Consider the following 18,321-nt stretch of genomic DNA (forward strand, 5'->3'; position numbering starts at 1 on the left):
CGAATACCCTATGGTTCATTGAATGTACAAACAGAAGCAAGACTATATTGAGTCACTGAAAGAATAATGAGCTTTTTCTTACAAACCCACAATTGCCAGAGGAAAAGAGCATAAAACCGCGTCATTTTATGAAAAGTTTGAAAGCTTTTCCAAAACAGTTGCAGTCATTGCTTGCCTCCTGATGGTAGAAACAGTGCAGTGAAAAGAGGGTGGAAGAATTCAACTTCTCCTGGTCAAATGATACCTCCTCCTGGCTTCTCTCCTTGCACCCCAACTGTCCTAACAAGGGTTGTTAACTCAGGACTCACTTTGACCTCTCCCTTTAATATGTTATTAAGCACCTACATTCCTGAGGATAAAGGATGGTTCCTGGTTAACTCACCCACCATTTAGAAGGGGTGGAGGAGATTAGAGAAACTTTCTTTATGGCAGCTGGTAACAGCAGGTGACAAACTTTATGACCATAAAGAGGTCTGTTAGCTTGGTTTGCATAGATTTTTCTGTTTCTTCTTAAAAAGGTATAGGGCATATGTTTCATAAATAATTCATTACTTAGACCCCCTGAGAAGCAGTAATTGTGGGCAATAGCTGGACTTTTGTATTGTAATTGCTGTTATTAGTCTCCAAAGCCTAGGTCAGATCCCGGAGGTTAGTAACCTGCTTCAGCCTTTTGGCCATTTGATTGACGAAGTTACAAGTTGTGAGCATATTCCTTTGTTTCCTTCTTTAACTCCCAAACTTTAGTACCTGCATGTTTCTATTTTAGTAGTTAAATTGACAGTAAAAGAAGCCTACTGACTCAGTCCTGTCAAAGGCTTGATTTAGGATTTTTTTTTTTTTTTGAAACAGAGCAAAATCAAATAAACAATTTTGTTGCCATTCATCATCTGAAGTTCTCCATATATATTTATTTTTGTAAGTTAATCTCTTTAGCATATTTCATTTTTAGGAAGTTGTCATACGTGAGTGTATTTTTCTCCAACTTAAGTCTCTTTAAAAAAAAATCCTTTGTGTATTTTCACAAAAGCTATCTCATATATTTAGCCTATGCTACATTGATCCCTTGCCAGGAAAACTATATTATGGAAAGGTACCACTACCTCACAGCTCTCAAATACAGCTACATTCGCCCCAGCTCTGGAAGCAAAAATGTCATTTCTAGGGAAAGGCTAAGGCTTACTGCTCTAAAGCAAAAGGTTCATGATACCTTTGGAAACTGAGCAACAGTCTTCCCACAGTCCCTTTATTCTTAGTTTCCTTAGTCTTATCTTTTCCTTAGGCTTAGTGATCTGCTTCTAAAGAGAATACTAACCTTGGTGATTTAACACTTTTCGCTTCTCATCAGTAACTGTAATCAGTTCAGTTCAGTCACTCAGTTGTGTCTGACTCTTTGTGACCCCATGGACTGCAGCACCCCAGGCTTCCCTGTCCATCACAACTCCCGGAGCTTGCTCAAACACATATCCATCGAGTTGGTGTTGGACCATCTGACCATCTCATCCTTTGTCCTCCCCTTCTCCTCCTGCCTTCAATCTTTCCCAGCATTAGGGTCTTTTCCAGTGAATCAGTTCTTTGCATCAGCTGGCCAAGGTGTTGGAGCTTCAGCTTTAGCATCAGTCCTTCCAGTGAATATTCAGGACTGATTTCCTTGAGGATTGACTGGTTTGATCCCCTTGCAGTCCAAGGGACTCTCAAGAGTCTGCTCCAACACCATAGTTCAAAAGCATCAATTCTTCAGCGCTCAGCTTTCTTTATGGTCCAACTCTCACATCCATATGTGACTACTGGAAAAACCATAACTTTGACTAGAAGGACCTTTGTTGGCAAAGTAATGTCTCTGCTTTTTAATATGCTGTCTAGGTTGGTCATAGCTTTTCTTCCAAAGAGCTGCAGTCACCATCTGCAGTGATTTTGGCGCCCAAGAAAATAGAGTCTTTCACTGTTTTCTGTTGTTTCCTCGTCTATTTGCCATGAAGTATGGGACTGGATGCCATGATCTTAGTTTTTTGCATGCTGAATTTTAAGCCAACTTTTTCACTTTTCTCTTTCACTTTCATTAAAAGACTCTTTAGTTCTTCTTTGCTTTCTACCATAAGGGTGGTGTCATCTGCATATCTGAGGTTATTGGTATTTTCCCTGCAATCTGGATTCCAGCTTGTGCTTCATCCTGCCTGTGCTTCAACTATTAACTGTAATAGTTCAGGCTTATGCTTGGGTTCTCAGAGCAAAACAATATTTTGCTGGTGTCCTGAAGCCATTTCAGGCTTTTAGAAAGCTAGAGTTCAAGTTTGCCATAGTCATCGGTTTTCTGAAAAATTCCAGATTGGTCAGATAACTGAAATTTCCAGTTGATACTCGATCTTCAACATAACTTCAGGACAGCAGTTTGTAAAATGAAAGGGGGTATTTATGTTTTTGAATTTTAGAGAAATCTAGTGGTTTGTGACTTACATTGGGTATCTGTTCATACATAGATGTTTGGCATATAGTTAGGATCTACAGTTTGGTTAGCTAGTCCCAAATGTGTGATGCCAGAATTGTGGTTTTCCACCATAAGCAGGATGGGCAGATTGTACCTGGTACTCAGGGTTCCTGGGGACCCAGGTGGCAGGAAGTGTTCTGTAGTGTTTCCTCATGGTGACAGCTCACCAGGGATCAGGAAACTCCAACTGAAGGGAACCACATGTTCTCCAGAGTAGTCTTAAAGAGGAGATTGAAACAGAAACTTCTCATCAGGGGAGGATGACCTTATGGTAAGAAGTACCAGTCAGCAAGCAGGTCCTAATCACTCAACCAGGTGATGAGGGGTGAGCATTTGTATCAGGGTGTAAACAAAGAGTTCACACTCAGAGTTGACTTGACACAGTAAGCTGATCCACTGAAGCACATTTCTGAAGTCCAGCCTGTGAGTTGTTTTATTGCTGCTTTTATTTTAATGAATAAATTTTCTCCTTGAAATTACTTCATAAAGAAAGTATGTGAAGGACTTAGTGGCTGTTAATATTGTCATACTTGAGCCACGTACGCTATGTTCTGTGTGTTCCACTTATTTATATAGTAGTCACAGAGGATAGAATAGTGGACAGTTTTAGCTTAGTGACGTTTTATGTGACTGTTGCCTTTTATTTATGCATTTCTGCTACTCAATGATTAATGATAATAGTAGTTCTCTAAGGGTGTGTGTGTGTGTGTGTGTTTGTAAGTCCACCCTCTTGGTGAAAAGATGTTTCTTATAGTGACAAGACAGAGAGAAACCACTCAATGCTAAATTTCCTTTATGATTTTGATATCCTTTAGGATGACCAATATTTAAAAATATAATTTGAAGCTATACTTTGCTGCTCAGTTTGTAGTATCTAATTCCAAAAAAATGATCCTAGAAAGACACAGTATCCAATTTCAAGATCTACTCTTTCTTTAATATAAATTTAGTAAATATTTGAGAAATGCACCCTATATACCAGATACTGGGATGAGTTCAAAGATGGGGTGGATAACAGGGAGGACCTTCCTTCTTTGAGCTGGTAACCTAGTAGGAGAAAATAGACCTTAAACAAGTGTGTATTAGGTAAGTCTGTCATTGAGCAAAAGGAGGAAGCTGTAAGTAAGTATAAGAGGTAGACATAATCTAATCTGAGTGCAGTGAAGTTTCCTCTGGAGAAATGACATTTAAGCTGGGACTTAAGATGACTTTAAAATTAAGGAAGGAACTGAGGTTGTGTGCTGATATGTGTATGGTGGGGGTTGTGTTGGGGAAGAAATGGAGAGCTTTCTGGGCAATAGCACTGCTTTTCACAGATTACGAGTTGAAAAGCAGGGTGCCCCAGGACTGTAGTTTAAATATTTAAAATACAAAAAGCTTTGAGTTTTCAAACTTGTTCGATTTTATTTATACAATTCAATTTTGAGAATTATGGTAGGACAATAGTTCGATTACATGAAAACATTGGTCAATAGCTGTTCTTAAGCTCATGTCCCTGTGCAGATCAAGCTGCTCATGTCCCTGTGCAGATCAAGCTGCTTATATAAAGCGCACCTCAGAAGGACAGCCACTATGGTTTAACTCACTCGGATGTCAGTATGCTTTAGTAACAGTTGCTATAGAGTCAAGGATTTTGAACACCTTTTTTTTTTTGTTATGAAAGATATCTTTCTTGATAGTGGTGTTTGCTCTTTTGGAATTTAAAATGTAGTTTGTTTATTGATTCTCTATCATTTCAAGTTGGCTTCTTCAAATTGTCTTGCAAGTGCAGTTAATTGTAAATTTGTTCCACTTGGTAATTTAACTTTTTTCCTACTCAATTGTCTACATGTATTTATAATCACAGATAATGGGAAAAGAACATTACTGGCATTGATTTCTTACTTTTAAAATGCTCCTATATACCAGAGGATACCACTTTCTTTTGTATGTCAATATGCATTTCCATAATTATCAATAGAGTGGTTGAAACTTATGAGATTAGCTATTGAAAGAAAATATAATTTATAAATAATTAATTGAATGCTTTGTTGACATCAACAAATTAATTGTAATAATTAATTGACTAACTGCAGTTGCTCACCATTCCAGAAGTCTCACAAACTGCCTCAAAGCATATTTACATAGCCCATTAATGACCTTTGAGGATATTGTTTGGTTGTGTATTTTTTAGGTAACACCTGCCTAATTTTAAAGATATTCATGATCCCTCATTTTCAAAACCTGAAATTTTGGTAGTGATCCTACTGGGCTCTCGACAATCCATCCTAAATCGTCTCTGATTTCTGGTCTTACTTTTGAAAGGAACAGTAGATTTCTTTTTCCCTAATGCTTAACTTTGTTGATTTAGCCTGAGCCTTGGGATATAGTTGGGAAGTTTTTGCTAACCTCACTCCTTTGCCTTCAGGAAAGGGGTCAGAACTCCTTAAGAGAAAACATTGCAATGACCATGTAGGGTTAGGTAAATATGCCATGCAAGAATAAACCAAAATTATGTCAACAAAGGGGATGAATCTATCCTAACACCAAATTAGTTGTTGAAGACTTTCTAGTAGTACCGTTCTGAATTTCTTTTTCTTATCAGGGAGCTAAAACAGTTCTGTTTAATGTAGTCTAAGGAAACATTTTTTCTTACATAACTACAGCTGCTATTTGATCCTTACAAAGAAATAAAATGTATGTGATTTACAGTACAAAGTGTTTGCATATAATATCTCTAGGGGTTATATCATTAGAGAAATGTTCAGTTAGGGTAAAGCTGATATTAAAATATCAACTATTGAGTAAGAAAATAAATAAATGCTTTTTCTTTATTGCATAGTTTATTTTGACCTGGGTAATGGGTGTTTTGTATAAAAAGAGTAATTGTTCATCCAGTGAACCTTTGTGAACTCTTGTAACTGTTTTCTGCAAAGTTCTTCTGTAAGTGTGCATCTTAGGCTTTTGATGGTATTTTACTTAGAGAGTGTGTGTGTGTGTGTGTGTGTGTGTGTGTTCAGTCACTTAGTTGTGTTTAACTCTTTGCGACCCCATGGATTGTAGCCCACCAGGCTCCTCTGCCCATTGAATTTTGCAGGCAAGAATACTGGAGTGGGTTGCCATTTCCTTCTCCAGGGGATCTTCCCAACCCAGAGATCAAACCTGCATTTCTTGCACTGACAGGAGGATTCTTTACTACTGTGGCACTATTTCACTTACAGAGTAATATGTAATCTCTTTATTCTAACCCTTTGCTTTCTGTAACCTTCTGCATGATGCTTACGTTATTTGAAGGTGTGTTGCAAGCCTTTCACATGAATTCCTGAAGTATTCTGTTTTCAAATCTTAGTTTAACTGCTTGAATATGTTGCTAAGGCCCCTCTGTGCATATGACTGGCTTATGTTAAATGCTTGGAGGAGCATTGCTTTGTGCTTCTAGAGGGATTACATTCCCATAACTAATTATCAATAAGCATTTCATGCTTTAATGTTTCTTTAATGGTCAGAGAGTTTCAGGTGACAGAGGTGAACATTAGTAGGGCAAGCCAGCCGGCTATGCAGTGAGACTCAACACTCTTTCGTAGAACTTTAATTTATTTTAGCATTTGATGTTACATCAAGGTCGTGATCTGACAGCCTCCCATGCTGGCATCTTGATTTTAAAAACCAGTGCATCATTACACAGGGATCTATGAAGGAGCATGATTCATTAACCGCGTGTAATTCTAAATTTCCAGTGAGAAGTTGAGGCAAGACTTGGCAATGCAAGCTTGTAAGTAATTTTAGATTCTCCATGTCACATTTTTGAAATGAATAGATTAAGCAAAATGATTGCTACATTTGCTTCTAATTATTTGTCTGATTTTTTTGGCATTACAGTGGTTAATATGCTAGTCTATCAGATGAACAAACATTCATTTATGCATTTTACAACAGTCTATTTATACCTATATATATCTATCTACATCTGTTTTTGTGTTTGACAGAAACTGTGTAGGATACAGAAGGAATATTAAGATGATTGTCTGTTTTTAATAACTCTTAATACATTTGACCAAATAAATATGCCACCGACTGTTAAATTAAAAAAATTATGTATGTTGGTTTCTTCTTCTTTGATCATTTTCTGGTTGTTGATTTTCTTCCTCACTTTTGATGAGGCTCATGTGTGGAAGGGTTTTCCACATATTGAAACTTACATTCCAACATGAGTATATGATCACTGCTGGTGCCGTTAATCACAACTTTATAGAAATACTTATAATCATTGACTGGGCCAGTGACATAGTTCTGTTTTACTCCATTTGTAATTGTGGCCAGATTGGAAAACCCATCACTTGATCTGATGTGAAGAGCCAAATTTGCTTCATGCTGTTGGTATCCAAATTTCCTCATGTTGTGCAATGCTCTTGTGAAACTTACACAACTGCTTATGAATCTTATGTCTATGCCTTTCTATGTCTCTTGAATATGAAAAGAAGCAAATAGGCTGCGTCAGGAAGCTGTGTTTTGAAACTGCCTTGTGATTTTTGGTGTGGTCGACTGATAATGATATTTAGGAACCTGCACAGGAAATTTGAGGCCAGTTTCTCCTTGGCAACGCAGACCTTATTTACTCTGTCACTGAGCTTCTTGAGAAAAATGGCTATCGTACATATTTACAGCCTACGTTTTAAAACTTGGCTTTCAGTGTATCTCTTTGGATGTCTTCAAATGCACTTAAGGACACAAAAACAGAACAGTTCTCTTCTAAATGATAGCACTGTGTTGTTCAGGAGATGTCGTGAAAGATTTTCCAGCAAAACTTTACTTTTCCTTCTCTTTTTTACTGAGAAGTTCTATTTGAAACATCCCAAGCTAAGATTATAACCAGATTGCCATTTGCACGCATAATGTTGCTCAACCTGAAAACCTTGAATCAGTATCTGGCTGTGTCCCACTGCTTCCCCATCACTGTCTGTTCTGTACTGTCTGGGATGGAGGTGCTAGTAAAGTGGAAAAGAGTCAACAGTCCTAGAGTTTTTGTTTAGTTAATGTTTTTTTTTTGTTAATGCTAATTCTGGGTGTACTCAGATTACACTTTGCAGGGAGACCTGGTTTGGCTTTGTCATTAGATAACCCAGAGACCAATGGATTTGCAAATTTGGAGCATAAATTTTGCAGAAGCTATCCATCAGACTTTGTGTTCACCTCTTCCACCTCTCAAATATGACTCCATTAATGTCATGCTCAGATCAGATCAGATCAGTCACTCAGTCGTGTCCGACTCTTTGCGACCCCATGAATCGCAGCACGCCAGGCCTCCCTGTCCATCACCAACTCCTGGAGTTCACTCAGACTCACGTCCATCGAGTCAGCGATGCCATCCTGTCATCTCATCCTCTGTCGTCCCCTTCTCCTCTTGCCCCCAATCCCTCCCAGCATCAGAGTCTTTTCCAATGAGTCAACTCTTTGCATGAGGTGGCCAAAGTACTGGAGTTTCAGCTTTAGCATCATTCCTTCCAAAGAAATCCCAGGGCTGATCTCCTTCAGAATGGACTGGTTGGATCTCCTTGCAGTCCAAGGGACTCTCAAGAGTCTTCTCCAAAACCACAATTCAAAAGCATCAATTCTTTGGCACTCAGCCTTCTTCACAGTCCAACTCTCACATGCATACATGACCACAGGAAAAACCATAGCCTTGACTAGATGAACCTTTGTTGGCAAAGTAATGTCTCTGCTTTTGAATATGCTATCTAGGTTGGTCATAACTTTCCTTCCAAGGAGTAAGCGACTTTTAATTTCATGGCTACAGTCACCATCTGCAGTGATTTTGGAGCCCAGAAAAATAAAGTCAGCCACTGTTTCCACTGTTTCCCCATCTATTTCCCATGAAGTGATGGGACCGGATTCCATGATCTTCGTTTTCTGAATGTTGAGCTTTAAGCCAACTTTTTCACTCTCTATTTTCACTTTCATCAAGAGGCTTTTGAGTTCCTCTTCACTTTCTGCCATAAGGGTGGTATCATCTGCATATCTGAGGTTACTGATATTTCTCCCGGCAATCTTGATTCCAGCTTGTGTTTCTTGCAGTCCACCATTTCTCATGATGTACTCTGCATAGAAGTTAAATAAGCAGGGTGACAATATACAGCCTTGACGTACTCCTTTTCCTATTTGGAACCAGTCTGTTGTTCCATGTCCACTTCTAACTGTTGCTTCCTGACCTGCATACAAATTTCTCAAGAGACAGATCAGGCGGTCTGGTATGCCCATCTCTTTCAGAATTTTCCACAGTTTATTGTGATCCACACAGTCAAAGGCTTTGGCATAGTCAATAAAGCAGAAATAGATGTTTTTCTGGAACTCTCTTGCTTTTTCCATAATCCAGTGGATGTTGGCAATTTGATCTCTGGTTCTTCTGCCTTTTCTAAAACCAGCTTGAACATCAGGAAGTTCACGGTTCATATATTGCTGAAGCCTGGCTTGGAGAATTTTGAGCATTACTTTACTAGCATGTGAGATGAGTGCAATTGTGTGGTAGTTTGAGCATTCTTTGGCTATGCCTTTCTTTGGGATTGGAATGAAAACTGACCTTTTCCAGTCCTGTGGCCACTGCTGAGTTTTCCACATTTGCTGGCATATTGAGTGCAGCACTTTCACATCATCATCTTTCAGGATTTGGAATAGCTCAACTGGAATTCTATCACCTCCACTAGCTTTGTTCGTAGTGATGCTTTCTGAGGCCCACTTGACTTCACATTCCAGGATGTCTGGTTCTACATGAGTGATCACACCATCGTGATTATCTGGGTCGTGAAGATCTTTTTTGTACAGTTCTTCTGTGTATTCTTGCCACCTCTTCTTAATATCTTCTGCTTCTGTTAGGTCCATACCATTTCTGTCCTTTATCGAGCCCATCTTTGCATGAAATGTTCCTTCGGTATCTCTGATTTTCTTGAAGAGATCTCTAGTCTTTCCCATTCTGTTGTTTTCCTCTATTTCTTTGCATTGATCGCTAAAGAAGGCTTTCTTATCTCTTCTTGCTATTCTTTGGAACTCTGCATTCAGATGCTTATATCTTTCCTTTTTCCTTTGCTTTTCACTTCTCTTCTTTTCACAGCTATTTGTAAGGCCTCCCCAGTCAGCCATTTTGCTTTTTTTCATTTCTTTTCCATGGGGATGATCTTGATCCCTGTCTCCTGTACAATGTCACAAACCTCATTCCATAGTTCATCAGGCACTCTATCTATCAGGCCTAGGCCCTTAAATCTCTTTCTCACTTCCACTGTATATTCATAAGGGATTTGATTTAGGTCATACCTGAATGGTCTAGTGGTTTTCCCTACTTTCTTCAATTTAAGTCTGAATTTGGCAATAAGGAGTTCATGGTCTGAGCCACAGTCAGCTCCTGGTCTTGTTTTTGCTGACTGTATAGAGCTTCTCCATCTTTGCCTGCAAAGAATATAATCAATCTGATTTCGGTGTTGACCAAATGTCATGCTAGACATCTCAAATCTTCTCAGAAGTTATAATACAACAGTTCTATCCCTTAACCTCATGTAAGTGTTATCTTTTCACCATGCTAATTGGAATAATGAGGCACAAAAGGCTTTTCCATGTGTCCTAGGTCTGTAGATGCTTGAAAAACAATTACTTTGATGCTGGCCACTAAGCTTTGGTTCTTTTTTAGGGGGTCAGAGGGAATGTTTCTCCCTCTTGTTTTTTTTTTTGGCTGTGCCTCGTGCCTTGTGGGGTCTTAGTTCCCTGAGCAGGGATTGACCCTAGGCTTTCTGTAGTGGAAGTGCTGAGTCCTAACCCCTGGACAGAAGGGAAGTCCTCTAAGCCTTGATTCATAATGGAATGCCTGAATTGCTTATCAGGAGTGAGCTCTAAACTAGTAACAGCTTTCTGAGTATTGGAAAACATTCTGTTTAATTCTTTACGATGCTCATTTAAAATTGGAGAAACTTAAGAATTAGGTTTATAAGGGAAATTGAAGATGAGAAATATAACAAAACAGTCAGACATGACTGAACGACTGATCTGATCTGATAGTGTTTAAGAGTATACCTTCCTTTTACTAATTCTCGTTCATTACCAGAAATATAATTTTTATTTCTGCAGTACATTGCCTTAATATTCATTACTAATTAATGCCTTGGAGACTTACCCCACAAATTCAGGGCCCCTCTGCTGTCTGCTTTCCATTTGTAAGTTCATGCTTGGTTGTTGTATGGTAATGACTATCACAGTAGAGTTAGCCACATGTCCCATTTATTTCATGAAGGAAAGGTAATTGCCAAATTAATACAAAAAATTGTGTTGACAACTTTGTAACGGGGGAATACCAAAAACTTCATAAGACTGGATATATTTTAAAGTTTAAATTTGTTATATTTATTTAATTACAGAAAGAAATCCTGTTTTTTATAGAAACTTGGAAACTCAGAGAAATGTAAAGAAGAAAGCTAAAATCACCTTTAATCCTCTTAAACAGAGATTACACTCTTCTGATTTATTTCTTACGATTTTCTAAAGTATGTGTGTTCAATGATTTACAAATACATATGCTAATTTAAACACCTACCTTAAAAATTAAATTGACATCACAATATCCTCCATTTTAAAACCCAATAGTATGTCAGCATTAATGTATTATGATGGTTTTTACTTTAAAAACAATCAATGTGATTAATGTGTTTATACTTAAATCTTCTTAGGATAGGTAATTTGAACAGCTTTAAGACTTGTAATACAAATTACCAAAATGCTTTCTCAAAGTCTGAACCAATTTTTATTATTAATTTATAATAATTCTTATTTTACTTAAACTATACTCAAATTTACTTTATAAAAGTGAACCAAATATTTTCCTTTTGAATAGGAGAAATACTATTTTGTCATTGTTTTTTATTTCTTAATAGGATAAACATTTTTGTGAAATGCTTTTTTAAGTTTAGGAATGAATTTTATTGGATTGGAAGGATGAACTATTAGTAAGTTTGTCTAAATGTAACAAAAATTTTTAAATTATGTGGTATCGTAGTGACCTCTGTAAAACTTCATATTTTGAGGGAAGTTTTGTCTGTGTGGAAAGGGGAGAAAGAATTTGTTTGGGTATTAGGTAAAGTTGAGTGATTTGGCCATCACAATTGCACAAAATTTCAAAAATTTCTCATTGAATTTGAACATCTAACTAGTTGGTACTTGAAATGTAGATTTTAATACATTGTATTTTTAAGAATGGGGTAATCAGTGCCTTAAAGATTTAAAGACTATTATTTTCAATGTAGAAATTGTGAAAACATGTCAATTTGTTATCATATAAGGTAAAATTAGCTATTTTGCTTTTAAAAAGCTCATCTGTGGAATATAAAAGAATACAGCTCTGTACAGCAATCCCAAGTAGTGTTGACACTAATATCTAATATTTGTATTACCTCTTTGCCTTTTTCTGTTCAGGACATCCAGGCGGAAATTGATGCCCACAATGACATATTTAAAAGCATTGATGGAAACAGGCAGAAGATGGTAAAAGCTTTGGGAAATTCTGAAGAGGCAACTATGCTTCAGCATCGACTGGATGATATGAACCAAAGATGGAATGACTTAAAAGCTAAATCCGCCAGCATCAGGTCAGTGATGTCAGTGTCCAAAATAACAGGGGGGCAGGATTTTCATGATTTTTGCATATCATGAAGAGAACAAGAGGCCTTACCAGTGTCCAATGCCTTTGTCAGCTGTTCCTAGTTACAAATTTGCATATCACATTTTAAACTTAATAATGCTAATGATGTTACCAGTACCTGCTAATTGTTGACAGTTTACCTTGAATAAGTACTGTGTTAGAATCTTTACAAATATTGCTTGATTTAGTATTCAAAAAAAATCATTGTAAAGTGCATAGTAAAGTCTTTTCTTACATGAGGTATCTGAGGCTTACTGAATATAAAGTACTTGAAAAGTTTTTGAGCTAACTAGTTTCATACCAATGGCAGCCCCCTCCAGTACTCTTGCCTGGAAAATCCCATGGATGGAGGAGCCTGGTGGGCTGCAGTCCGTGGGGTCGCTGAGAGTTGGACATGACTGAGCGACTTCACTTTCACTTTTCACTTTCATGCACTGGAGAAGGAAATGGCAAGCCACTCCAGTGTTCTTGCCTGGAGAATCGCAGGGACGGCAGAGCCTGGTGGGCTGCCGTCTATGGGGTTGCATAGAGTCGGACACAACTGAAGCGACTTAGCAGTAGCAGCAGTTTCATATCAGGATTTGAATCTAGATCTTTTTGACTTTTGGCAATGAATGTGTTTTGCTTCATTGTGCTATTTGTATGTCCAATTTGAAGGTGTACTTTTAGAAATTACATGTCACTTATGGATACTAAAATGGAAACTGATGACGTGTCTCCATTTGGAGAAAGGGGAGATCTGGGTTTGATCCCTAGGTTGGGAAGATCCCCTGGAGAAGGGAAAAGCTACCCACTCCAGTATTCTGGCCTGGAGAATTCCTTGGACTGTATAGTCCATGGGGTTGCACAGAGTCCAACAAGACTGAGTGACTTTCACTTTCACTTTCAAAATTAAAAAAGGATGACTTTGACAACTAGAATGTTGACTAAGAAAGGACCTTGAAAAATGACCTTTGTGACAACTATTAATATTATTGGGAGTTAAGAACATTTAAGAATTATGTTTACTGAATGGTGGATAATACCTAACTAGATATGAGTTTAGCAGAAAGTGACTGAGAATATGTTATTGAGCAAAGGTACAAAAGATGAATGTTGGTATAAAGACCTGGATCTTGCACCTGGGTTGGTTTCTTAAATTTTAAAGTTCAGAAACAGTATGATGTCTTGAAAAATGTACAACCTTCAGCCAAATGATCTTGAATTTGACTTTACTCTTTACTTACTGATCTTGGGCAAGTCACTAAGTCTCTCTGAGCCTTGGTTTTCTCACTTAAATATCAAAATATAAATATTTAGCCCACATGATTACTGTGAAGATTGAATGTGGTAATCTGATAGTTCCTTAATCTATATTAAATTTTGTAGCATCTGGTTTTATTTTTTCTTACATAAAGGGGCTCAGGGAATCTGCTTCAACTGGTTTCTACATTTCATAGACTACTTCGTATAGAGCAGAAATCTTTCAGTGGCTATCTATCATGAATGAAATTTTTTTTAATTAAAATTATCTTTCCCGAAAGGTTTTTTATTCTTCAAGACTCATGACGGGAAATTTGTACTTCTTTTTACACTTAAAGAGGAGGTACTGTAGCCTGATTGTGGAAGCCTCTGTGTAAAGATCCTGCTGGACTTCACCCACCCACTGCTCTTTTCCAGTAAGAGAGGAAAATTAGGGAGTGTTATACACTGAGAGAATATATGTATGCTTGCTAAAAATTGAATTTTCAACTAGCCAGATCCCACTGGTTTTCCCTTTTCTGTTCTCCATAAATATAAATAAATAAAAAGATTTAAAGTGTTAAACACAGTGAAAAATGTCCACTGAGGTTCTAGAACAACCAACACGTCTAACAAGCTGAAAGGCACAGGGATGGCCCTGGTCAAGATTGTGCATGTGGTGCTGAAATTTTGAGAGTTTGGAGGATGAGTTCTTCAGAAAGGAGAATTTAGTGAAGACAAAAAACCTTCTTTTGACTCTTCATGGCCTTTATTGACTAAGTCACATTTTTTTTTCTAACCTGGAAAGGAAGAATTCATAAATTATCATTGGAATATTATCTAATAAGTGATGTTATTTTTAGAAGATTGGAGAATAAGCTTTTGTCAGTGGACTTCTGCATCAAGACAAATCATACATTCCAGTAAAATGTGTTATTAATGTGATAATGAATTAAAATAATTTTCAGCCTCATTACCCATCTCTGGAGATTCAAGCATTTAATGAGAACTTACTTCTAAGTTTGAGGCATTGCTAATCATAATTAAGTTATGGCCCCTACTCATAGAGGTTTCACAGTTCTATTTAGGATAAGGGGAGTCCAAAGGAGGAGGTGGTTATTTCCGTTTCAGATGATTATCAAAGGCTTCAAAAAAGAGGTGATGGTTAAGCTGAGCCTTGAAAGATGTATAGCTTTCCCCAGATGGACTGGTTGAAGACTAGAAAAAGACATCTAAACAGGAGGTTGGAAATAACACTGAGTTTTCACTGAACAGTTAAGAAGTTCAATCTGGAGTGAGAATAGAATCTGCTGATGATGTAGAGAGGAAAGATTGTGATTAGAGAAAAGGGTGAAGGGAGAGGTAAGACAGAATCTTGGAACACCTGTGTGTAGTGTGCTCCATTCCACTGGTTATAAAATTTGAAAAATAAGCTTTGGAAAGATCCCTCCCACACAGCTATGGAGGATGCATTATTAGGTAAGCAAAGTTCTAAAGACAAGGAGAGCTGCTAAGAGACCTTGTCAGATAAATACAAGAGTGAAATTGCTGGATCCTATGGTAGTTCTATTTTTAATTTTTTTAAGTATTGATATACTGTTCCCATAGTGGCTGTACCTATTTACATTCCCACCAGCAGTGGATAAGGATTCCTTCTTCTCCATGTCCTCAGCAGCACTTGTTATTTATTTGTTTTTGACTATGGCCATTCTGACAGGTGTGAAGTGATATCTCATTGTGATTTTCATTTGCATTTTCCTGATGATTAGTGATGTGGGATGTATTTCATGTGCCTGTTGGACTTCTGTATGTCTTCTTTGGAAAAAAATGCCTATTCAGCTTCTCTGCCCATTTTAAAATTGGACTGTTTTTATACTGAATTATATGAGTTCTTTATCTATTTTGGATATTAACCCTTTATGGGACATATTAGCAAATATCTTCTCCCATTTTGTTGATGGATTCCTTCTCTGTGTCAAAACTTTTTAGTTTGATGAGATCCCAGTCATTCAATTTTGCTTTTGTTGCCTTTGCCTAAAGAGACAAATCCCCCGAAAAAAATAAGACCAACACAGAGTATACTGCATAGATATTTTCTTCTAGAAGTTTTATGGTTTCAGGTCTTACCTGTAAATCTTTAATCCATTTTGAGTTTATTTTTAGATACAGTATGAGAAAGTGGTCTAGTTTAATTTTTCCTGGGTAGTGTCCAGTTTTCCCAACACTACTTATTGAAGAGACTATCTTTTCCCCACTGTATAGTCTTGCCTCTTTTGTTGTAGATTGACCTTCTGTGCATGGGCTTATTTCTGGCTATTCTGTTCCATTGATATATGTTTCCGTTCTTGTGACAGTGCCATACTATTTTGATTATAGTCGCTTTAGCTATAGAGCCAAAGAAAGTGAAAACACCAGTTCAAAAAGATATATGCACTCCATTGTTCATAGGAGCATTTTTTACAATAGCCATAATATAGGAAACAGCCTACATGTTCATCAACTGTTAAATGCATAAAAAAGATTGTATGTATGGGCTTCCCTGGTATCTCAGACGGTAAAGCGTCTGCCTGCAATGCAGGAGACCTGGGTTCGATCCCTGGGTCGGGAAGATCCCCTGGAGAAGGAAGTGGCAACCCACTCCAGTATTCATGCAGTATTCATACCTGGAAAATCCCATGGACTGAGAAGCCTGGTGGGCTATAGTCCATGGGGTCGCAAAGAGTTGGACACGACTGAGTGACTTCAGTTCACTTCATACACATAACAAAATAATTTTTTTATAAATATTCATCTAATTGTGTATGTGTGTGTGTGCTCAAGTCTCTCAGTTGTTTCTGACTCTTTGCAGCCCAGTAAAGAGTAGCTGAAGGACCGTAGCCCATCAGGCTCCTTTATCTATGTAATTTTCCAGGCAAGAATACTAGCATGGGGTGTTGTGTCATTTCCTACTCTAGGGGATCTTCCCAGGATCAAACCCACATCTCTTGCTTCTCCTGCATTGTCAGGCAGATTGACCAGTAGCGCCATCTGGGAAGGTCCATCTGTGTTGTCACAAGTTGTAAAATTTCATTCTTTTTTAGGGATGAGTAATATTCCACTGTGTGTGTGTGTGTGTGTGTGTGTGGTGCATGCGTGTGCACACTAAGTCACTTCAATCATGCCCAACTCTTTGCAACCCTATGGACTATAGCCCACCAAGCTCCTCTGTCCATGGGGATTCTCCAGGCAAGAATATTGGAGGGAGTTATCATGCCCTCTTCGAGGGGATCTTCCCAACCCAGAGATTGAACCTATGTCTCCTGTGTCTCCTGCATTGCAGGTGGATTCTTTACTGCTGAGTCACTATACACACACATATTATGGAATATACATGTATATGAGCTGACATATATAATATATCTATATCTATATATATATATATATATATCTTCCCTCAAAGCTCAGTCGGTGAAGAATCTGCCTGCCGTGCAGGAAACCCAGGTTTGATCCCTGGGTTGGGAAGATCCCCTGGAGAAGGAAATGGCAACCTACTCCAGTATGCTTGCCTGGAGAATGCCATGGACAGAGGAGCCTGGCAAGCTATAGTCCATGAGGTTGCAAGAGTGGGACATGACTTAGCAACTAAACCACCGCCACCATATATATATATGTATGTATGTGTGTGTATATATATATATATATATATATATATATATAAATATAAAACATATAATCTGAAGGGTATTATGCTTATTTAAATAAGACAAAGACATATATTGACAAATACTGTATGTTTTCACTTACATATGGAATCTAAAAAATTAAAAGATATAACAAAATGGAAACAGACTCACTACTGAGAACAAACTGGTGATTATCAGAGGGAAGTGGGGATAAAGAGAATTAAGATAGTAAAGATAGTAAAAAGAATTAAGGTATAAAATAGATAAGTTTCAAGGATATAATGTACAAAACAGGAAATATAGTATTTTATCATGACTATGGCATGTAATCAATAAAAAGATTGAATCATTATGTTGTACATCTGACACTAATATTATATGTCAATTATATCTCAATTGAAAAAAAGATAAAATGGTTCATTATTCTTAGTAATGGGCCCTCATATAGGAAGCACACCTCAGAGAGAAGTACAGGATGCATTAATACTTTGGAGCTAGACCACCTAGATTTAAACACCAGTTTTGTCTTTGGCAGCTGTGATACTGTGGAGGAGGTTAGTAACCCAATATGTATTTCCTCATGTGCAAAATAGGGATATGAAGAATAACTTCATTATAGAGTCATCATGAATAATTAATTTAGCCTTTATAAAGTGCCTAAAACACATGGTAAGCACTGAATAATTGTTAACTATTCCCTGGGTGGCTCAGATAGTAAAGACTCTGCCTGCAATTCAGGACACCTGGGTTTGAGCCCTGGGTCTGGAAGACCCCCTGGAGAAGGGAATGGCTACCTACTCCAGTGTTCTTCTTCTGGAAAATCCCATGATCAGAGGAGCCTGGCAGGCTACAGTCTATGGGGTCACAAAGAGTTGGACATGATTGAGTGATTAACACTTTCACTGATTTTTTTCATTATTATTATTCTCATTGATTACCAACCATTATGTTTGGAACTAATTAGTCCAAAAGACATAGAAATTCTCCCTACTCCATCTTTTTTCTTGGTCACTAATATTAGGAATTTTGGAGAACTAACATCCTTCTTTCCTGGCTGCAAGAAAAAGTGAACAAAAGTAAGAACAAGTGAGAACATCAGTGTCATGTTAATTACGGACAGAAGCCAGGCTATAAGAGGTAGCTGAGAGTGAGAGCTGAATGAAACTGTTAACTGAACTCCAGAAGCAGGCAGAATCACCAGCAGTTACTGGCCAGTATGGTCTCCCATGTGGGAAACCGTACATGGAAGGATAGAAAAGAACTCAGTCTCTGCAGGTTTGTTCTCAAAAGGGAAGATTGGGCTGATC

The 18,321-nt window shown here is 37.7% G+C and overlaps 1 protein-coding gene across 1 annotated transcript in view; it reads left to right on the forward strand.

The window, feature by feature from the left end:
* Positions 1-18,321, forward strand: part of UTRN (utrophin) — a 556,038-nt gene that overhangs the window by 375,253 nt on the left and 162,464 nt on the right. The window contains 1 exon segment of the mRNA XM_070376815.1: positions 11,906-12,078. Coding sequence (XP_070232916.1) covers positions 11,906-12,078 — 173 coding nt within the window.

This window comes from Bos mutus, chromosome 9 (genome assembly GCF_027580195.1).
Source record: "Bos mutus isolate GX-2022 chromosome 9, NWIPB_WYAK_1.1, whole genome shotgun sequence".
Taxonomy (NCBI): domain Eukaryota; kingdom Metazoa; phylum Chordata; class Mammalia; order Artiodactyla; family Bovidae; genus Bos; species Bos mutus.